The 23,272-nt window shown below is 45.4% G+C and overlaps 3 protein-coding genes across 4 annotated transcripts; 2 read left to right on the plus strand and 1 right to left on the minus strand.

Moving 5' to 3' along the window:
* Positions 1 to 4,301: 4,301 nt before the first annotated feature.
* On the plus strand, positions 4,302 to 7,863 carry LOC133911672 (uncharacterized). Its single transcript, XM_062354029.1, has 3 exons — positions 4,302 to 4,642; positions 4,734 to 5,069; positions 7,146 to 7,863. The coding sequence occupies exons 1-3, from the start codon at positions 4,412 to 4,414 to the stop codon at positions 7,665 to 7,667; spliced, it is 1,089 nt and encodes a 362-aa protein (XP_062210013.1). The 5' UTR covers positions 4,302 to 4,411; the 3' UTR covers positions 7,668 to 7,863.
* Positions 7,864 to 14,106: 6,243 nt separating this feature from the next.
* LOC133911673 (fatty acyl-CoA reductase 2, chloroplastic-like) lies at positions 14,107 to 16,956 on the plus strand. Its single transcript, XM_062354031.1, has 8 exons — positions 14,107 to 14,663; positions 14,748 to 14,851; positions 14,945 to 15,144; positions 15,230 to 15,330; positions 15,442 to 15,652; positions 15,781 to 15,942; positions 16,031 to 16,112; positions 16,202 to 16,956. Exons 1-8 carry the CDS (start codon positions 14,363 to 14,365, stop codon positions 16,790 to 16,792), a joined length of 1,752 nt encoding a protein of 583 aa, XP_062210015.1. The 5' UTR covers positions 14,107 to 14,362; the 3' UTR covers positions 16,793 to 16,956.
* Positions 16,957 to 17,119: 163 nt separating this feature from the next.
* LOC133911674 (serine/threonine-protein phosphatase PP2A-4 catalytic subunit-like) lies at positions 17,120 to 22,953 on the minus strand. 2 transcript variants are annotated; one of them, XM_062354033.1, is made up of 11 exons: positions 22,680 to 22,953; positions 22,067 to 22,123; positions 21,516 to 21,599; positions 21,328 to 21,399; positions 21,057 to 21,128; positions 20,098 to 20,138; positions 19,562 to 19,628; positions 18,504 to 18,695; positions 18,334 to 18,423; positions 18,149 to 18,256; positions 17,120 to 17,896 (listed from the first exon to the last, which is right to left on the minus strand). In XM_062354033.1, the coding sequence occupies exons 1-11, from the start codon at positions 22,761 to 22,763 to the stop codon at positions 17,876 to 17,878; spliced, it is 888 nt and encodes a 295-aa protein (XP_062210017.1). In that variant the 5' UTR covers positions 22,764 to 22,953; the 3' UTR covers positions 17,120 to 17,875. The 2 variants fall into 2 exon arrangements, with proteins under 2 accessions (XP_062210017.1, XP_062210016.1); XM_062354032.1 differs by having other exon boundaries at positions 17,120 to 17,845; positions 22,680 to 22,949.
* Between the last annotated feature and the right edge of the window lie 319 nt (positions 22,954 to 23,272).

Here is a 23,272-nt window from a genome sequence, read left to right on the forward strand (position 1 = left end):
AAAAATAGAAAATAGTAACATATAAGAAAATTCACTTCGTGAGATGATAAATAGTGAATTATCTTATTTTTCAATCACAAATAAAGAATTTTCTCTTTTGCATAACTGAAGTATCATTGGAATGTTCGGTGTCAAAAACAATAAGGGTGTAAAATGAATTCTGATTATTGCTTATTGGCCAGCATCTGAGCCCAGCAATAAATCATGTAACCATTAGACCCTCTGGTAAATATTTTAAAAATTCGTTCTTTATAATACTATTAGAACATCTTCTAATATTTTTATAATATCTTTTATTCTTTTCATATTCAGCTACTATCATATTTCGTAACTTCTATTACTGTACTCTTCTCTTTAAACTGTAATATAGCCTCCCCAGCCTCTGCATTTTTGCCACTATCGTTCACGTATAAATAGTAATACAGCCTCCCTCGCCTCTGCATTTTTACCACTACAGTCTCCTCCTTTATTTCCCTGTATAACGCACGATGCAGAAGCTACTAGAGAGCAATGCGAGAAAACAAATGACGTGTAAACAGGGATACGACAGGTTTTTCCGTCTCCGTTGAAGCTGCCCTAATATCAGCGATGGCACTGTGTACCTGTACATCCCTCTGAATGACCGTACACTTCCCACTGCTGCAAGTCATAAATCACCAGGAATTCAGAACAGGCCAGATTTAAATTAAAGTGAGGTATGACTCGTCAGTGAGGACACGTACAGACGCCCACAGGACCATTCAATACTCCTACTAAACATGACAGAGAAATTCACGAATCTTCTTCCTTTTTTCGAAAGGACGAAATTCATGAATCTTCCCGTCTCTGATTTCGACAGGGGTGGATACAGACACCCCTCTTTTGACATGTTTCAGACTGATAGAATTACCACTTGATTACACGTCTCAACACGGCCATTGCAATCTTGAAGTGTAAGTTTGAGCCCGTGTTGTTTCCCGTGTTCCAAGTGCATACCGAACCAAGAAAGCAAGAGGAATTAAGAAACGGAGGATCACCTCTGGGTCCAGGATTGAGCAACAAGTTTTCGTGCAAGCGGTTGCCGAGTCGCCCTCGTCTCCTCGTTCCCGAGGTCCAGAGCCCAACCATCAGCGCATAAAAATGCGGCGGCTCCTCACGCGTGCGTGCATTGCTTGCACGGGTTGCGGCGTCGCCGTCTCGTCCCGCGCATCGTGCAGCTGAAAGCGTCTCGCCGTCGAAGCTTGCGGCGGCAGGCTGACGGGAACTGCTGACATGAAGCAATAAACAGCTCGGAATGAAACCGTGACATCAACGGAATCCCCCTGTTCCCAGAACAGGGAAAAAGAAACGTACTGTGAAAGTGCACACGTCGATTTCGTATCAGACGTGCGTGCTACTCCACTGTGATAAGTGATGGCATACAAGACCACACCTGCTGTTGTTGAACAGTACGAGCGCATTGCCCTCTGATCAACTATTATGCGCTTGCAAGCTAGCTATGGTTGTGCGTGCTTTCAAACACAGGAATTTCGCGGCCGATCGCTCGTGTGTACCAACACAGGAATTTCGCAAGACGCAACCGCCGAGCAGAGCCGGACAACATATGGCGTGTTTAGTTATCCGTATCATGGTATTTTGATTCTACTTGTACGTATATTTTTTACAGAGGAGATCGTTAGTTGTCTAAATGAACAGTTCCTTTCTGTATCTATAAATGCAATTATATGTTTAGAGTCTGGTCCGATGGATATGCCGAATCAAACTTGTTAACGGAGTCTAGCCCGATTAATATATTGCATCTGTACGTCCATTCGTTAATCTTCAGTGCAGAGTCACTGTATCCGCTCGTACAGATAATCAAACATATTCACATGTTTATTACATTCGCAGGTGCAAGATCATTGTATTTATCCATACAGATAACCAAACACCTTTTCTTTTTAGAGTTACTATATCCGCTCAGTCTGCTTCTACTCGTCTAGAATATATACTGCAACTCTACAAAAACTGATACGGTAACCAGACACACCCCTAACATCGTTGGATAGGAGATTTCACTTCGCTGGGAGGGAGAGCAACATGTCCTCGTACTCAAAGGGGCTGATTGGTTATCCGTATAGGAGAAATTTGGTTCAGCAAATATGTATAATCTTATAAAAAATATGTTTATTTATTCGTATATACTTGTTTGTGGGAACAAAAAATAGATAAGAAACAAAAATATACACGAAACATGTATTTCATTAATTCTTTTTTTAATATAGAGAGTACATGAGCCGCAACAGTTTGCTTATTCTATCTTCTGCGTCGATGCTAATGGATATTACCTGATTGGAGAGATTGTGTAGTTTGTCGATTCCTAGGGCCTGGTTAGGCGTGTCCAATTAATTATATTTGCAGGGCAAGCCTACAAAACAACTCCGATTAAGCTGCACTGGGGTCGTCATCTTTGAATTTATATTGCTCGCCATTGGCATAGAGGTTGGTGCAGATTCAATAATCGGTGTTTGCAGATGTGGTACGGGTGGCTTTTGTTATGTCGAAACCCGATGACGGTATACTACTGTCACATTGGTACGCAGAGTGGGTGTCACGATGAAGGGGATGACTTACGCCTCGTCAGTGCCCAATCATGTATACCAACCTCCATCGGACATAGATATAGTTTTGCCTTCGCCTCATCGGTGCCTAGCAACGTAATGTCTAGTCCCATCCGTTTCAGATATATCGATAGTATGGTGACCTAGCCTCATCGGCAATCAGCCATGATTTCGTCTAGCCTCATCGGTCATAGACGTGTGGAACAATGAGCGTGGCTGCAACCTCATCGGCGTTTAGCCATAGTGATGTCCGACCTCGTCGATCACGGACACATGTATAGATGATCGTATTTCAGGCCTATTTAATCACCTCAACTCCCAGCTTCGATGTATATATTTTGACTTTGCACGCCTCAGCCTTGCGGCTAGTGCTCTCACATAGATGATGCTTGCTTTATAGGAATTTATAGGAATTATCGCTCCCGTGCCTATGTATGAGGCCAAACTTTATCTTTGCACCGACAAAAATACTGAATTGTATCACATGGATGGCAATGAGATCTCATCCTCACAGTAATTACATGGCTCAAGTGATCCATAGACCCTATCACCGTGCATGCAAGTAACATTGTTTTTATCTCAATGGTTGCTACTCACCATAAATCATGGTTTTCACAGACGACATCATCTTTAACAACGATGGCTTGACGAAGATGAGGTTGGCACCAACGATGGTGTTCCTTCTGAACAACGATGACTTCCTATCGATGAACTCGTGTGGGATCTTTCTATCAATATATATGTGCTTCTCTCAGATGGATGGATGTGTGGATTGTGTAGGACGTGAGGGAGAGGATGTGCGTGGGCGTGTATAGATGGGAGAGGCCAACAGGGCCTTCGGTGATGTTCGAATTCTCTCCTGTCGCAAGCGTCTGTGCGTGGATGAGAAAGGCAACAAAACGACGGCTAGGATGATCGTGTCCCTCTCTCTGCGTATGTGTTCGGTCCTTTATATAGGCCAAGGCAGCCCCAACATTGATTCAAATTGACACGTAAAAGGTTTGTTTAAAACGGTTCAAGTTTATCTTCAACAACGTGGTGAATTCTATCTCAATCTAGCTTTTGAACTCACGTACATTGCGTCTTACATGAACGATGATTTAGCCAGGAAGCCAACGTTCCAGACGACACGAAGGCTAGCCACGTATTCATTTTCTTTGTAAACATACCGTTGTAGACGAGTATTTGATGCGCTCGTATACATGCAGGACTCCAACTAGCTCAACTTGACAAGTATTATATGCCACATGTATGAAACTGTTTTTTCTTTCTCTTCCTTGCTTCCCAAGTAGCACAATTATGCTTATCTCATTAGACATAAGGAAAAATATTCATCCAAGAATACTATATTGATATGACCCACGGATATAATTATACATCCACGATCAAACCCTACCGATACAAATATATCGCCCCTGCCTGCTCAGCTGCCACGCCACCACCAACAAACGCCACCCAGCGGGAGCGAGTGAGATTTTGACTCTTCCCCAACCCAACCCAACCCAACCCCGTCTCCTCCTCCCCTGCGTCTTGCCGGTTGCCTCCCTTGAACGCTCCCCCTACCCTCCCTTACCGCGCACCCCACACGCTCGCGCAACCCCACCATCCCCACTGACAGAAAGTCCCACCATCACAGTGGCCCCACTCGTCATCAGAGTTAGACGTTAGATAACGTGTACGTGATATGGGCTTGAGAGTTGCAGCCTATAAGCTTTCCACCCCTCCCCTTATAAGGAGAAGCAAACAGCAGCAACAAACTCGCGCGGCAGCCTGACACAGAAGCTACGCAGAGAGACAGAGAGAGGCGTTCTTGCAAGGAAGCGAGGAGCGAGATGAGATCGAGGATGGCGCTGGAGCCGCTGGCGGAGGAGCCTGGCGGCGGGGAGGAGGAGGCGGCGCGGCGGCGGTCAGGCCTCCACGCGGCGCTGCACCGATGGGCGCGCGTCCTCTCCGGCGGTGCCGCCGGGGACGACGCCCGCCAGGCCGCGGACCTCCGCGTCCTCCTCTCCGTGCTCGCATGCCCCCTCTCCCCCGTCCCCCTCCTCCCTCGCCTCCCCCGCCACGTACGCGCGCCCATACACGCATCGACCATGCTTACGCATGCGTTTGCTTTGCTTAGAGTGATCAGCGATGCGGTTGGCCGTGTCCGTGCAGGTGGCGTCGTCGGCGCAGTACATCATTGAGCAGTTCAGGGCCACGACGGGGTGCGGGAAGCTCGAGGGCACCGTGAAGAGCATGTACGCGGCGGGGCGGGTGCGGCTGTCGATGCTGCAGGATCCCATCGGCGGGAGCGTCGGCGTCGGCGGGTTGGGCCATGAGGGGAAATTCGTGCTGTGGCAGCTCGCGCCCAGCATGTGGCTCGTCGAGATGTCCGTGGCCGGGCAGCACGTCGCCGCGGGCAGCGACGGCCGCGTCGCATGGCGCCGCACTCCCTGGCTCGGCGCCCACGCCGCCCGCGGCGGCTCGCGCCCCCTCCGACGCGCACTCCAGGTTAGCACTCCCTTCCCCCACCGGCGCGGAGGCGCCACTGGCGCTCTTGCATCGTGATGCCATCCGATATTCGCTTTTTTTCTCGTCGCTTTACCGATCACCATGGCATGCCTCGCATGCACAGTGTTACTACTACTAGCTAGCCTGGTCCATGACAGGTGGGCCCCATCGGCGCCATTGCTTTTCTCTGCTTTCGCATGCCATCGAATAGCTTTCTGCTTTCCCTTTCGCTTTGCATCTGTATCAGCCAGTCCATGAGACTATGAGAGGGAGAACGAATGAAAAGGAGAAGATCCAATAAACAATCAAGATGAACAACTGGATGCGATGAAGAATCTTTGTTAGAAAAACACTTGGATATATGGGCACTGCACAGTTGTTATCTTGGGATCTGGGGCTGCTTCTGCTGCATGCCACACTGTTGATGTTATTATTGCCTGATGCTCGATCTCCTCTGAGTTGTGCAGGAAAGAGCCTGGAGTCTCAAGTCAGAACTGTCTTTGTTTGACCAGGGGAGAGAGGGCATTAGGTAGTGTGGTGTGAGATTAGCCTGCCTTTGCATCCATCACATATTCACATGGGGATAGAATATCTCTGTCCGAGGGATGCTCTTTTTATAAAGCGCCGTGTGAGATGTCTGAATGTATGTTTGATCACTGGTTTCGAGCTCATCATTAACATATGTAGATTGGCTACTTTGTTTATGCTTATCCTCAGCAGCTTGGCAAATGGTACCTGTGTTTTAGTATATAGGTTCTGGCTGAGCAGCATGAGTATACATGTTAGTGTGCGGCTGGGAGTTGACTAGAATAAGTTTATGTTTTTGTTGAACATTTTGGCAAAGAGAATATAGGTTATTTCTCCAGAAAAATGCATTCACGTTCTTTTTGGGATGAAACAGTGTTTCCACTCCTCTGAAAGAAAATAAGTTTTTGCAGTTTGTAAGTAGGTAGTTTTAATAAAACTAGCCTGACCATCTTGACAGTAGGAAAAACGGGTGCTGAGATCATGATCTGACTCTCAAAATCGTAATGCTTACCGTACTTTTTAATTAATTATGCAAAGTAGTTTATCGCTGATAAAGCCTAACTGTTTGAACGTTGGATCGATGAGCCCCGTATTAACTAATTGGCAAAGACTAAAGAGTGTCCCGCTTCGAATTGTATTTTACTGTTTATGCTGGATGCTTGTACGGATGCAGCACATATGTTGAGGCTCTTAGCTGTTTGTACTATGATAGAGAAAGTGGTTGTATGATGGTGTTTTATTTACGAGTACTGCATAATTATATGTTTGTTTGGTATGGTTCTTTTTATTTTAATTCTCTGAAGGGATTGGTTCTTTAAGAAAAATGATTTTATAACTGGAAATTATATTTTAAAGTAAACTCTATAGAAAAAGTGATTCTATGTGGGAAGTAATCAGAGTAAGCTATTTTTTTTAGCTTCCAGTATCCAGTTTATTTTAAAGAATCATCCTAGGAATTTCACTCTGTGAACTAAAAATTAAAAATTGTTATTTGCAGAGTTTTTTCTAATTTCACTCGAAAAACTGCTCTGTGAGCTCTGTCAAACAGATCCTGTATCAACTCTATCCCATGCCAATAAACTAAGCTGTACTGACATGTTCTTACCTAAACAATGTCCACGATGAGAGAATAGCTGAAAATTCTGGAAATTTAACCCTTATAGAATTATGAGATATAAAATTTCAGAGCATAAGCATATTCACTTGGGCACACTCAGCTTAGACATTTCTTGGAGAATCTGACCTGCTCATTTGAATTTTGCCAATATTGCTGGTCCTAAAGCACAAAACACGTGTGCCAACTAGCCAAGCAGATTTATATGCTCAACTTCACAAGCATCATGTGGACGGCGAGGACTGTCAATTTTGATATTTTTTGCTGGCTCTGTCAACTTTTTCATATGCCAAGAAACAGTACAGGTTTTCAGACAAATTCTTGCAGAATAAAGTGGTCTCATGAGTCATATACTGATGAGCTGAGCTTAATGAGCTTACTAACAATCTGTTCATTTATATGTTCCATAACAGTAGACTGATTCGTGTATGCAGGGCCTGGACCCTGAGATGATTGCGTCCATCTTCTCGACGGCCGAGCACGCCGGCGAGAAGCAGGTGGACGGCGAGGATTGCTTCGTGCTGCGCCTGGACGTGGGCCCCTCGGTGCTGTCGAGCTGGAGCGACGGCACGGCCGAGGTGATCCGGCACGGCCTGACGGGGTTCTTCAGTCAGCGCAGCGGCCTCCTGGCGCGGCTGGAGGACTCGCAGCTGACCCGGATCCAGTCCCCCGGCGTGCCCGCCATGTACTGGGAGACCACCATCGCGTCGGCCATGTCGGACTACCGCGCCGTGGACTGCAGCGGCGTCACCCTCGCGCACGCAGGGACGTCCACGGCGCACCTCGCCCGGTTCGGCGTGGGCGTGCGCGCCGCGCGCGTGGTGACGCGGATGGAGGAGTCGTGGACCATCGACGACGTGGCGTTCAACGTGCCGGGGCTCGGGCCGGACGCCTTCATACCGCCCGAGGAGGTCAAGAGGAGCCGCTCCTACGGCGCCATCGCCGCCGGCAAGTGAACTCGACAGCCGTCAAGGTTCAGGCGTGTGCAACAGAGTCTGCGTAGAGAGAGCACTGTAGTTTCGTATTTGTCTTCCCTTCGTGACTTTGTGAGTGAGCGTGGCATCAAAACTCGCGCATGTACATATGTGTACCCGATTTACCTAAAAATAATAATTACAGAAAAATTCTAAGCCTCTTTGAACCTGTGATACCAGTTCTCTGGATACACATGGTGTACTGAAATGAAGAAACATTTGTGCATGCCAAATGCAGTTCACGTATGGATGACATGAACTCCTCTGACCTTACTGGAAGTGTCTGTATGTAGGTTGTTGCATTCCTGATCTGCATGACTGCAAATACATCATGAGATGTTGTGTACGAGTAGTGGGAAATTATAAGTACACCCTACGACGGTAGGATCATGGCAGCAGAAGTCAGTGGTCACTTTGGAAGTTGGTTTTAGGTGGTTCTTGGATGGTTGGCATTTAGCATGCTGGACTTTTCTGCCGAAGCTTTGCCGCTACTACAACTGTGGCATGCCTTCACTGTAACTGCCTGTTCGCTTCTCCTTGTCCTGAGCCGCTGTCCACTTGCGCCTGGCATCAGCACTTGCGTATGTTTCCGGTGCGATCACGTCACCATAAGTTATAGATCACGCCGGGGCCTGTTCTGGGATGCTTCTTGTCTTCTTCACAGCATCGGCAAAGCAACCGAGTAAAAATGGTCTGTTCCTGGCCATGTCTTCACCGTAAATTGGCTACTGAGATGGCGTAGCTCCTGCAACTTGCAACGGCGTAATATTTTCTGGCCCTTGCATTACACAAGACTAGCAGTCCTGGATGTCCCGTGAACTTTGTAAGTACAGAGTAGTACTAGTAGATTTCATGATCTGAAAGACACGAAGCTCACATGGGTTCTTCAGCATATCTGATCTGCACGCACCTTGTTCTCCCAAGGACCACGCTCGAAATGCGCAAGCATATCGGCAACCATAGGCGCCGAACTTCAACATGCATGCACGCTCCCTAATTTCAAGTATCCATACATCAGCCGATCTGACCGGGCCAAGCCCACAACTGGCTCTGCAGACTGCAGAGGACGAGTAACATAGGCATATAAGACGGTTCGTAACTTTTTTTTTACAGAAGTTTAGCGAAATCGTCTATAATAAAAAAGTAAAAATGAACGATTTTTAAATACGCAAAATAGATAATTTATAAAAAACTATTTTTATAGACGATTCACTTAAGAAAACCACATGTGAAAATAGTTTTCTATAGCCAGTTCATTAAAGACAACCGTTGTAGAAATGATTTTTATAGGCGGTTTTCTTAAGAACCACATATAAAAAACTATTTTTATAGGCAATTATAATATCTAGGTTTCTAAGTAAGTGGTAAGTATTTTAGAGATTAATGATAACCGTATCATTGTGACTAATACGTATGTTTTGAAGGACATCAAAATTCTTTAGTTCACAATGATTAAATGGTTTTTTTAGTCTATCATAGAATTCTATTGGTCGATCAAAAGATATTTACGTCAACATTAAGGATCTTCTAGTTATAAGTATCACAAGTGATAAAGATCATATCTAGTTTAGTCTAGACATAGTTGGATACACACTTGTGAAAATCTAGCACTAGGTAGCTCAAAGAAGTCAATGGGTGAGAAGTTAGAGCTCAAAGTCAATTGAATTGGACAAGTTACAGGAAGTTTATTCTCACCGGATTGTCCGTTATGAGAAGGATTATACTCACCGAACTATTTTTCTTCTCTGTAAAGATTTCAAATGAACTCACCGGATTGTCCGGTGATGGAGGTGCTGGAGTCACAGACGGTGAAGCACGATGTGAAGATGCATGAGGTGAAGATACCGTGCACGGGGGCGAAGTGCCTGAAGTGGAGAGGCTTGATCTGGGATGGTGGTGCTTGAGGCAGAGATGCTGGGTGCGGGGTGACCATAACGCTAGCGATTGTGACTGCTGATGGCTGAAGATGGTATCCCATCTGGGCCAGAATGAAGTTGCCAACTGCCTCATCGAGAATCTCAATACCCTCAGGTGTGCTGATGTCTAGCTTGTACTTTATGAAAAGTGGTTGTATTGAGTCCACTTGTACCTTGGCGTAACCGGTCGAAATGTCTTAATTGTGAAACACATGGTCTGGAATGGTCTGGCCCGTGGCGGCCTCGACAATGAAGTCTCTCCTGCAGACTGGAACATGTAGCATGTAAGGGGTAGCATCTGTGATATCATCCACATGATATCTTGGTTATCGATCTTCATGGATCCGATGCTGCTCCGAAAGCCTGGGCTACGTAGATCCAGTTCCTGCTTCGTTCGTCATAATTTTTCAAATGGTTGGGTTTCCTAGCCTTGCCAACCTCTTCTTTTTGCCTCCTCCATTCAAAATTTTTGGGAGCCTACCTAGACGAGCTCAAGTGATGATGTTACTTGTTCTTCTTCGCAAGATACTTGAATGATTCACTCAGTTTGATGGCCTCAGGTGTGGTCTTCTGTCTAACATACTCTACCCATTGGTTTGGCGTAATCTTTTTTTATTTATTAAAGGGTACTAAGTTCTTCTTCACGAAGCTTAGTTTCATCGTTCTTGCGCTTATCTAAATGCCAATGCACCAGTTCAAAGTCCCTAGGGTTCGAGTACAAACGCTGCAAGCGGGAGATCATTGGCAGGTACTATATCACCATGGCAGGACTTCTTCTTTTCTTCTCCACGTTGGAAGAAATGTCTTCTTCGTCACAACCAACATTACTCTTCTTGTACGCGTTGGTGGAAGCATCTTGGTCCTCACAATCATCATTCCTCTTGTACCGACTCGCATTACACACTAGACATCTATCTAAGGCTTCATACTCTTTACGGTAGAGAATACAATAGTTCAGACACGCGTGTATTTTTTGCACATCCAATAACAACGAGCAGATAAGCTTCTTCGCTTGATAAGTGGTGATGGGCAAGAAGTTAGGCTTCAGAAGTATGTTTGTCAAGATACTCAATAGATCTGAGAAACTCTTATCCGACCATCTATTGTTGGCCTTCAATCTTAGAAGTTCAAGCACCGAATGCAACACCATAAACTCCTTATCACATCCATTTGATTCCTCATACAAAGGGCCATTCAATGCCTTCTATAACGCTTCAAAATTATCTAAATCTTTCATGTCCCTTAAAACATGCGGTTCTGCATGACGCAACATTTCCTCCAGATCAAAATTAGTATCATCATCCATCATAACATCAGTGTCGCTTTCGACTCCCTCATCATCACCATCCACTTGATCAGTAGCGATGTCATCATTTGGTTCACTTGTATGTTATTCGTCGTGATTGGACCAACATGTGTAATCCTCAACAAAACCACTCAATATCAAGTGTGGTTTGATTATGCTTGATTTGTCCTATATTTCTGGTTCTTGCAGTTAGAAAATAGACACTATATTTTCTTTGTCTTCTTAGTCAAAGTATACTTCTCGTTAGCTTCAATAAAAATAGAGAGTTCTTTGATGTATATTTTTTCATGTCTTAACGTTCTTTTTTTTAAAAAAAAGAGAAAAATGGGTTTATTATGATTACAACATGTCTAAGCAATTGAATCTATATTGACATAAATTTATAGCTCAAAATAATGTTAATTTATTACTCTCTCTCTTCCTCTTCTTCTAGATCTAGATCTATAAAAAAAAATCTCCATTTATGATAAAACCTCCTAACGGCTAAAAAAACATCAAATTCTAGCAACAATTTTGAAATATAATGCTAGAATCTTGTGAATATATACAATTGAATTAATATTGGCTACAAATTTTAGCTAATTCGATGATCTAATTAGCTAGAACCATGAGCATCTCTAGATCACGTCTAAACCCTAATTAAGACTTAAATCTAAATCTACATTTGAAAAGATACTAGTTAAGGGTGAGATACCCTTACCTTAGATGGCTCATCTAACGAATTCAAAAACAAAACATCCCTCTCTATTTTCAAAATCCATGACCGCCTTTGAAATCTACTATTCGGGCACAACGAGTTCTCTGTTTAAATGGAGCTCCCCGTTGGGAGAAATTAAATTTCACGTATGATCCAGAATCAGGACCGTAACCTATTACTCAGATAATTTATTATATAAACCATCTATAAAATGAAATCTATATATCTCGAAAAATAATTTTTTTAGTATGCGTCGCTCATCTAGGCATGCAGACAGTTCGTAGGGCGCAACGCACAGAGCGGTCCTTGCATGTTTTACTTACATCAGCTCGTCCTTGCACAGAGCGGTCCTTGCATGGTCCCTTTTGACGCGTCCCAGGAGACGGACGAATCATGTGACTCGTGTCTGCTCATGCTCATGTCATCGATGGAATCACTTGTCAAAAGTGACCATGGGTTGCAGGTTGTTGTAACAATCGTTACCTACTGGGCTACCGCTGTCTATGACTCTCCGCGCGAAGAAAGCGTCTCCAAAATGCTGGAGGTAAAACTGCATACTCCGATGCGATCTTTGGTATGGTCCTCGAGAATCTCGGTGGGGTGCATCCTCGTCAAAGAAATAGTAGATAGACAAAACGAGAGCACGGGATGGGACCTTTTTTAATTTCTTTTGAGGAGGATGCGATGTGCAGCCAGTTCAGGAGTTGGTCAGTGAGAACCGAGTATTCAGCAGTACCAGTGATACTATCAAATCAGAAGTGATGCCACGGCAATGATACAGCTAACTGAACTAGGTATCGTATAGCTACTGTATCTTACTTTGCAGCGGAATCAGCAGGGTTCAGCCTTGTCCTCGGGCCATGGATCTTCCGTTTGGAGCATAGTGCAGTTCATGTTGACATTATAATGACCTGCGGTTTCTTCTAAAGATTGCGAGCTGGTTTGGATAATTAGACGGGTGATCTTTTTTTAGTTTGGTGAAACATAGTTTACTCTGGTTCCATAAAAAAAATAGTTTACTATGAAGGAGAAGCTCAAGGGAGTTGAACTGTAGTTTTCTTTCTGTACTGGTAATGTCTGCATTTATTCTGGCAGGCTTTGTCATAGTCGATGTCATCGTACTATTACTAAACAGAAAATGATTTAGTTAGACTTGCATGATATCACATTTCATTGACTGATTCCAAAAGCGAACAACAATCTTCAGGACCAAGAGAGGAACCTAACCTTTCGTCACATAGACCACGAGCACAAATGGGAACTCAGAAAGTACACAAGGATTCATCGGCAACACAAACTGCCAATGATTTGGAATGCAGAGAGCTGGTGGCTTCTCTCTGACTCCGGTGCTCTTTCTCGAAACATGAATAAATTATGACGACATGTGACGAACGCACGTACTGTGTCACGAATTTCTAAAGCGTGAGACTGAAACGGCTCAACTATAAACTAGTTTTAGGAAAGACTTGGTCCAAAAAAAATTTATTCGCCAATTACTGACAGACAACACAGACCCCGACCTGCTGCGCTCGCAGAAAATAAAAAATGAATAGGCCCTGCACCTGCTGAGGAGAGCTCTCAACCGAAAGCGATGTCGCGTGTGTAACGACCGGTTCAGCAATTTTGTGTTGCATCTCACGAAGCTTTTTTTAGCAGCGTTTCACGATTGATGATGCAGCCCTTGTAGCGTTTCACGACTGATAAAGGCCCATTTTCTTGCTGCCTTGGGGCCTTTTGGACGCCGTAGACCGCACGGACGAACGGCTGCCTGCTCCCACTCCCATACCGGCCCGACCCAGGACACAGAACGCTAGGTGCAAGGCCGACCTCGGGAAATCGGCAACCTGGAGCCTGGTGCCTCGCAGCCTGCCGGTCTCCGACCCAAAATGCGTGTCCGCACGGGGGTAGCGGAGGGAGGGTGCGCCAGCCCACGACGGGAACAAGACGGGGAAGGAAATTGTACGAGATCGGTTCTCACAGATCTTCACCTTCTTGTGATACATATTCTCTATTTCTCTCATATATATTTATTCAGACTGTTAGATCGAGAATCAGAGTCTCACGAAAACCTTTGTCTCATGACTTCCCCTAAAAAAACAAGGCGATTTCAGTGGAGATATTGGCTCGTCAGGTAGAGTTCTCCCCTCTATGGCCTTTCCCTGAAAGAGATCTTGGTACCCGGAGCCCAACCGAGGCATTGAAGCGGAATGATGATCCCGTGCGAGTCCACGTACCGAGGCCGGCAACAGGCGCCGTTCGTTTGGTGCGCTCTTGTGTGTACGCAAGCGCTGTAGCAGTCCTCCGTCACCGCATCTCCAAGAAGCGCACGAACTTTGCATGTCTTGCCTAAGGCGCACATGAGTTAGGCCGAAGAGTTAGCGTGGGGCTCCCTTTCCATTTGATCTCCTAGCTCGCCCCTGCACCACACGCACACCCTCTCCTCATGCAGCGTTATAAATTGCTCGTCCGGCCGGCGGCAGAAAGATGGCCTCCTCCCGGTCCTAGGCGCATCACCAACTTTTAAAGCCCCTGCTGCTTCTTTGCAGCCCAGCGTGCTCGGATCTGCAGGTGACTGGCTCGTTTTTGTTTTCGTTTCGTTTGGCTCTCCAGGTGAGTAAACAGCAGGCAGCGAGTAACAGCTGACCTTAACACACACCCACGACCCACCTAATCGTCAGTCGTCATCTCCTACCCTGCTGCAACCGAGACAGTGTGTTTACCATCGCACCTTGCCTGTACCTGCATTTCTTTGGCGGCCATGGGGAGTTCAGGCGTGAACCTCTCCCGTGCCGTCCTCCCGAGCTTCGGCGCCGGCAGGGGAGGCCGTGGTCGATATGACAGGGGCGTGCTGCTTCCGTTGTCGTCGAGGATGCACGGCAATGTTGGTGTGGCGTGCAGGTCCGGTGGCTCAAGGCCCTCCTTCTCGGTGCACGGGCACGGCGGCGAGTCAGGAGCCGGTTCGACATCGTCGGCGGATCGCGTTGGCGGGATAGGGGTTGCCGAATTCCTCGGGGGCAAGAAGTTTCTTATCACCGGCGGAACTGGGTTTCTGGCAAAAGGTGATTCTTGTCTTTCTTTCTCTGCCTTGTTTCTTCATGCTTCTTTTTGTGTGTGTTTTTTTATGTTCCTCGCCTTCATATCAGTTCTTATCGAGAAGATTTTGAGGACAAATCCTGACGTTGGCAAGATATACGTACTAATCAAGGCCAAGGACAGTGAGGCAGCGTTGAGGAGATTGCAAAATGAGGTATGCCGTTTGCTGCATCTGCACATACGCATTGCTTCAGACTATTACTCGTTCATTCAGAGATGACCATATTTTTCTACACGCGGCGTGCAGGTAGTAGACACAGAGCTGTTTAAATGCTTGCAGGAAATCCACGGGAAAGACTACAACAGCTTCGTAGCTAGAAAGCTGGTTCCTGTCGTCGGCGACGTCAGGGAGGCCAACATCGGCATTGCCCCTGAGCTTGCCGACGAGATCGCGGACGAAGTGGACGCCATCATTAACTCGGCGGCGAATACCACTTTCGATGAGAGGTTCGTGATGCTATACTATTATTGCTCCAAGGATTCATGCTTCAGTCATCCCGTGACCATCAAAGTGCTGCACTTTTGATCGCAGGTACGATGTTGCAATGGATATCAACACCGTAGGGCCGTTCCGGATCATGAGCTTTGCGCAGCGATTTAGACGGCTGAAGCTGTTCTTGCAAGTGTCAACAGGTCAGAATGCCAAACGGGAGTGGTGATCTTGTGGTGAAACTTCCTTCTATTGTTACTCTCAGAAACTTACAAGCCTCAGCTCCATGTTTGCATGTTGTGTTTGCCGGACAGCATATGTGAATGGGCAGAGGCAAGGTCTGGTGCTAGAGCGGCCGTTTCGCATGGGAGACACCATAACCAAGGAGTTGGACTCCTCAGATTCGGAACATAAGAGCACCGTATTGGACATCGAGGAAGAGATCAAGCTGGCCTTTGACTCCAGAAGACACTCCGATGATTCTGTTTCTTTTTCTCAAGAAATGAAAGACTTAGGCCTGGAGAGGTACGGTACACATAATGCTAGTGTGTTTTCCTTTTACTTCCTGTGATGACTGATCAGTTTGAGCTCTGAAGATGCAATGCAACTGCACACATGAAGTAGCATTTATCTGCGCTGTTTGTGATTGGTAGGGCAAAACTCCATGGCTGGCAAGATACTTATGTGTTCACGAAGGCCATGGGGGAGATGGTAATCAACAGCATGCGGGGAGAGATACCGGTGGTCACGATCAGGCCAAGCGTCATCGAGAGCACCTGGAGGGACCCCTTCCCGGGTTGGATGGAAGGAAACAGGTGTAAAATCTTCGCTGTTCATCAACCTAATTCATTTGCTCGATCATTTGATGATCTCTCCCTCTGTCCATTGGCAAATGAAACCCAGGATGATGGATCCTGTTGTGCTCTACTACGGCAAAGGCCAGCTGAGTGGGTTCCTCGCCGATCCAGAAGGCGTTCTTGATGTGGTAATTGAGCAGCTGTTGAGTTGATATCTCGTACGTACACGTTGAGTAAGACCATGCATTTGTTAGTAATGCCAATCTCCGTCGTTAAGGTTCCGGCTGACATGGTGGTGAACGCGACGCTGGCGTCGATGGCGAAGCACGGCGGCGCGGCGTCGGGGCCAGGGATGCACGTGTACCACGTGTCGTCGTCGACGGTGAACCCGCTGGCGTTCGGCGACCTGAGCCGTTTCCTGTTCCGGCACTTCACGCGGCGCCCCTACAGCGACGCGGCGGGGCAGCCGATCCTGGTGCCGCCGATGCGGCTGTTCGACAGCATGGAGCAGTTCGCGAGCTACGTGGAGACGGACGCGCTGCTGCGGAGCGCGCGGGGGACGGCGTTGTCCTCCGAGCGGCTGTCGCGGCGGGCGCGCGATCTCTGCGCCAAGTCCGTGGAGCAGACCATCCACCTGGGCAGCATCTACGAGCCCTACACCTTCTACGGCGGCCGGTTCGACAACGCCAACACGGAGGCGCTCTTCGCGGCGATGTCGGCGGCGGAGCAGGCGCGGTTCCACTTCGACGTGCGGAGCGTGGACTGGACGGACTACATCACCAACGTGCACATCCCGGGGCTCAGGAAGTACGTCATGAAGGGCAGGGGCGTCGCCGCCAACCAGCTGCTCGCCAACACCTCCGTGTGATCCGACGAACCAGCCAAGGGATGCGCGATGGCGTGTATAGTATCTGTCAGACTCTTGTTACGCGGCGGCCGATGACCAACCAATCTTGCCGCAGGATCGATCGCCGATCACGCTAGCTGCCTCCTGACAGGTGTGACACATTACAGGCTAATTTGTTCGTAGTAGCAGTAATTAACGGTTGATGAGGCTGTCATGTTTTCATTAACTATAGATGTACGATTGTTCATCTCATCCATGTTTATTTGTTGATTGTTGTACTATCGTGTAATTACAGAAAATGAAGGGAGCGGAAACCAGTATATCGAAATTCGTAGAGGACGCACATAATTCTGAAAATGATTTAGGAGATGGAACATTGGTTCATCCATATTACAAAATAATCACTGGACAAACAAAAAATCACAATGTACACGCATTGACGATCTACTTGAGCAAGCAATACAACATTACAAAATAACCAGCAGACAAACAAAAATTCACAATGTCAATGACGATAACCTGGTACTATCAGGTTAGCAATAGGCTGCTATTGTCAGTATCATAACACGCATGGTATCTCTCTGTCCCCCCCCCCCCCCCTCCAGTTGGGAAAATAGTATCATGTGCACTGGAACGAGATGAATTGTGTCTTCCCATTGATGAATGATGATACAAATCAGTACAGGCCTATCAGTACAAGCTTACGCTACAAAATAGAAGTCCAGTCTTTTGCCAACTCCACGCCTCCATAAAATTGCATAAAAGGGGGGTGAGGGTGGATGGCCCTTCTATCACCTGAAAGGCTGAAACTCAGGCATGGCTGCAGGCCACACTCGCTTTCTTTCATGATAGCAGTCTCATGCATCGACCCTTGTGCAGGATCAAACTTTGCATAGGACTTTAGTATTCCCTTGTTATTTTTTGTTGGCCCTTGTGCAGGATCATGCAGATGTCACTGACCAACATCGATTATCACAGCACAAGCTAAGAAACGATATCACTAATAACTCAAAGGAAATAATCCGGTGTTCTCCGTGTCACATCTGGCTCACCTCTCCTAGGGGCTGGTTCAAACTGTGATAATAGGAAACCAGAATTGACCAATCATACAACAATTTTACAGCACTGCACAGTCATAAGAACCCTCTTTGAGGATACACAATGAAGCCAGTTATCAGCGGATGTATTTTCATAAACACACGAAGTGCCAACTTAATTTTTTTTTATTTCAAGTTCAAAACCTCAAATCATTTTAGATTTCACAATAAAAACCATACCCACAATCCATAATACTAGTACATTCATATCTGGGTAATAGCACAGAAATGAGCACAATAAAACAAAAAGTAGCAAGGGAAAATGAAGTGGTCGAATTACCTGGATAAATGTGTGACTGTTGCAGTCGTCAACTTCCAAAATGGATGCCATGTTGCCACATCGGTAGCAATAGTTTGGAGCACTAAATATGGTGACAACTTTTTGTTCCTGTAAATACATGCATCATGACATATTACTTGCTCAAAGACCAGCTGATTAAGCATCTAAAGGTTCAATCAGCTTACATGAGCCCAGTTATATCCCTCCATAACTAGTTGATGAGCCCGAGCTACAAGTTTGAGATTGTTTGTGTGATTAAACTGCTCCGATATGTCCTGGGGAAACAAAAGAATGAATGAACAGTTTTGAACTAAAAAAGGTATAAACAGATGTAAAAAGCCAGAGTGTGTAGTACCTGTCCAAAAGTGTAGCCAGCACCACGAGGAGATATGCCCCAACCACATCGATCGTCTGGATCTGACCATAAAAGATCACACATAGGTCCCTCATGTGGAACCTCTTGGACACGATCTAAGCTACGCACACCATCAAGATTCTCAATTGATGGAGATAAACCACCATGGAGGCAGAAAATTTCAGATTCCACCTTCAAGCAGAACATAAACATAGTATCAGTACAGTCAGTGGACACACAATGACATAATGTTGCGAAAATGCAACGACAACCTTGTTTGGTTATTGAGAGGAAGGGATGCAGGCATGCAGCTATTGTATGCTGCGGCACTACAGTAAACAATAATCTGGTTGTAGAGACAGAACAAACAGCAAAAGACCCCTTTGAGTACATTATCAGAATTGATAAGAATTTCCAATGTTTCAATCAACACATCCATACAATTTGGAAACTAAATATCTACAGATAGGACACCATTTTTTTAATGGAGACAAACCACAACGTCTCCGGCCTCTGTTCCATAGAACAATCCGCTGCAGTACATACCAGATTACAAGTTCTTCAACAAAGAGTAAACATGGCACAACACAGAAAGTATTAAACTAAACTGAGACAACAATATGGGATCATAGTTCGCACCATACCAAACAACTCGTCTAATGACCAACAACTCCGAATATCTGACTTCTCACAAGTATTTGATTCTACAACTGCAGGAATCACCTAACAAATTAGGGGAGTTGATGTCCAGCAGGGTGTTCCACATGACTAAAACATCCTAACATAATGTACAGAACTCATGGGTTGTCACGTGCTCTCACGAGGTAAAGAAATTAGTCATAACCCATAACTCGTAAATATTTCTTGCCTACAAAGTCTCAAATTGGTGAAATACAACAGGTATGATCATACTCTAGCTACTTAGCCATTGGTTGTTCTAGCTACTATGCCATTCAAGTGTTTTAAGATTTGTGTAACACCTATGTACAGGACGGCGCATAGAAGCACTACTTAAATTAAACCAATACGAAGGAGATCCCAGTATCAAGAGTACTCACCAGCGCTGTCAGAGGAAAATAATCAAAAAGATCTGTAAATATCTTCCATACATTTGCATTGCCATACCTGGTTTGAAAGAAAATAGTTAGCAAAACAAATGACAAGCTACGATTATGTCGTGGACTTTTCAGAAGAAAAAAAATCATTGTTATAATCAACTTACATGAACCAAGGAGTTTATACAAGCTAACAAACAATATATCATTCAACTTTCATAATAGATCCTATGCATAAATAGTGCACCATCAGACAAAAGAATCAAGTTCACAAAAGCAACAGGAAGTATCTAGTAGTCTAAACAAGTCTATTAATGCAACGACTAGAAAAGGCACGGGGTGCCAAATAGATTTCGCATATGTGAGAAAAATTGGCACGACTATGTAGTAGATTAAGATAATTCTGAAGCAAACTGACCACTATGATAAAAAAGAAAACGCATAGATCTTCTTGCACAGGTAATGATATAGTGCATAGGAACATGCTAGATCTGGAATAAGAAAAGTTGAGGTTTTTTTAAGCATCTAAATAAACTTACTTTCGTAGGCACTCGTCGTAGAATCCATACACCTGTGTGATCTGCAACCATTGTAAAACAAGATTTTCAGTTTAAACTAGAAAACACAAGTAGTATCTGCCGAGTATCCAATACTTTTAAATTCCCACTTATCCGTATTAGATACCGTATCCGATACCGATACGCCGGATACTCGGGTAATACGTATCAGCCGAGTATCCGAATAAAAATAAATATTGAAAATTTGGATACTCCTTGGATACTTGCGGGATACATTTAGGATACGGCCCAGTTGCATAACCTAATGACATTGCACCTCCTAGCCTCATCTCCCATGCCTCCCTCTCGTTGTCACCACCGCAGCACCGGCGGCAACGCCCTCCACCACCTGCCAGCGGTGAGTTCCTCCCCCCCCCCCCCCCCTTTCCTCATTTCTTCCCATCCCCATTATTCTGATTTTTTACCATCAGTGAATGAGTGACCATGTGTGGGCGGCGGCAGGCAGGCAGCACTGTGGGGCAGTGGTTGCGAGACGGCGTTTGGGGTTGTGGCTGTCATCGAAGCAGTCTCCCTCGCCGGCTTGCCCAATCCCAACAGCATGAGGATGATGGTGAAGCCCATGCCGCCGCCGCGCACCTATCTATTAGGTATTAGCTAGTGGTCACGCCTAGCTAGATACAAGTTGGAGACTTGGAGTAGAACATGGGAGTAAATTATTGCTGTTTTTTTTTAAATTAGTAAAACGTATCCATGTATTGGGTTTCATGAAAAAATGGCATATCCGCGTATTGTGTGCTGCCTAGAACACAACTGCTCCACCATTAAGAGGGGCATCATCCAAACTGTAACAAAGCAAATTCTGTGCTAAACAGGAAATGTAATATTTAAAAACTTGGATCATTTTCTCTGGTCTCAAATTAATTTGAGATAATGCTAGCTAAAAACAACATTAGCATCAAGAAAATAGTATTTTATAGTACCTGCCGACTCTCATGGTTTCCACGAAGGATCGTAATTCGATGTGGATGGCGCACCTTTAGTGCTACCAGCATCTGGATAAGGAATATAACGTCATTATATAATGCTTACACATAACAAGAACTGAAGCAATAGATCATAAGAAATATTTGAAAGCATAACTCCAGAAATCAGATATTTTTTCCCCAGGTCCAATAACATGTGGAACCAGACAATATCTAAAACTACATAAAAGAGGTCAACGAAGAAAAAAAGTAGTAGTTTAGTTCTTACAGTGACAGTCTCAACAGAATAATAGCCCCGATCTACATAATCCCCCATAAATAAATAATTGGTATCTGGACACTGGAAACAGAAGAGAACAAAAAGTGAAAGAGATCAGAGGATGGTATGGACGATTTCATAATAGGGTAGATTTTTTTCAGAAAAAAGAAGCAAAGCTCAGTTAATATTGTTGGTACCTTCCCGCCAATCCGAAAAAGCTCTACGAGATCATGGAATTGTCCATGGATATCACCACAAATTGTCACTGGGCTTTTGACAGGCTGCATTGAAACAGTTACAAAAACTTAAGAACCAATACATATATTGTACCAAAGTACAGAACATGTAAAATTGCAAATACTTCCACGATACCATAGCACCATTATATGCATGCATAAATTCGTGCCTATTTGAATGGATATCCGTTGCATTTAGTTACATACAATAGAAGCTAATGATTGAGCAGATGAAATGGAAAGAAGAAAGCCTAAATTACTATCTTTAGTATTGCATTGGTGCAGGGAATGTGAATGAAATTGAAAGCACTGAAACAATAAAAGGTTCAAAGGCTAACTTCTTAATCATAACACCCTTGATACATAGAACTGGAAAAAGGGACGGCCATCTTGAGCAACACAATAAACAATGTTGTTGCTCAAATGCAATGGCAAAAACTGGTCTAATATAGGTTTGAACAGCCTTTGGAGCCATCAATAGATGTCCTCCCGCATCTGATAGTATGCCATACCTGAACGTTGCTTTCCTCCATCAATATCTCCTTGGCCTTCTCGCATAGTGACTTAACCTGAAACATGTGGGTCCTGTTAGTCCGATTCTGGGAATGTTAGAACACCAACGGACACATTTATGTGCACCAAATACTGCTGTTTTTGGTCAAGCGGCCAACACATGCCATCATTCCCTAAAGGCCTAAACATGCCATTTTGACAGCTGCAATCGCTTCGGCTAATTGATTTGGCAGTTGACACCTGAAACAACTTTCCATTTTTATGCTACTTTTCTGCGAAAACTAAAAGAGATCTACTATCACAAACCAAATCTGAGCCACATCACCGGAATGTTTCGAAGCTGCCCTCGCCCGCCACAAACTACGCACCCTATCATTCCTATATGCCACTGAATCACGAGGGACCAAAAGAGGATCAAATAGCCCCGAAACCACCGGACCAGACTTCCAACCCAAAGCGTTCTGCCAAAGGGCCGGGGCAAAACCCTAGGCACGCCCTCGTAAAGTCGTAAGTGATCAAAACACTCGGCATTCACCAGATATCACCGCGAAATCGGCACCGAGAGAACGGGAAAACCGAACGTAACGGGGGCATAACTGGGCGGGATCTCACCTCCTGCTCGGCGAGCGGGCGACACTGCATCAGCTGCTCGATCTGCGCGTCCAGACCGCCACTGTCGACGCTCATAGGCTCCATACCGCCACGCCGTCGAGCAAGATGAGGCACCAGCTCGAGCTCGTCGCCGGCGACGACACACCGAGAGAGTTGAGAGAGATAGCGGGGAACGGGACAGATGGAGTGAGTGGGAGAGGAATCTGGAGGAGGGGAGAGAGAGGAACTGGACGGGAAGCCACTGCAGATGGGCCCGTCTATCGCAGTCGGGCCCGCTCGCTCCAGACCTCCCTCCGTCTGCTGTCCCGGGATGGAGAGCAGTAGGGTCACTGAAGTGTGAGTCTAGACGTGTGGGTTCAAGTATCAATAATTACTGCTCTCTCTGTAGTGACTGTAGGTGAGTCCTGTCGCTCGGGATGATATTTACTAGAGCTGTATACCTGTTTGTATAGTTTTTTTTCTTCGATTTTTATTTTGAGAAAAGCTAGAAGGAAGGTTTTTGTTTTGGTTTTGGTTTTTTATGGGGTTTTTTAGATTAGAAAATGATTATGGTTGAGATAAATTAAAAACTGAGAAATAATCTGAGATGAGCT

This window comes from Phragmites australis, chromosome 3 (assembly GCF_958298935.1).
Source record: "Phragmites australis chromosome 3, lpPhrAust1.1, whole genome shotgun sequence".
Classification (NCBI taxonomy): domain Eukaryota; kingdom Viridiplantae; phylum Streptophyta; class Magnoliopsida; order Poales; family Poaceae; genus Phragmites; species Phragmites australis.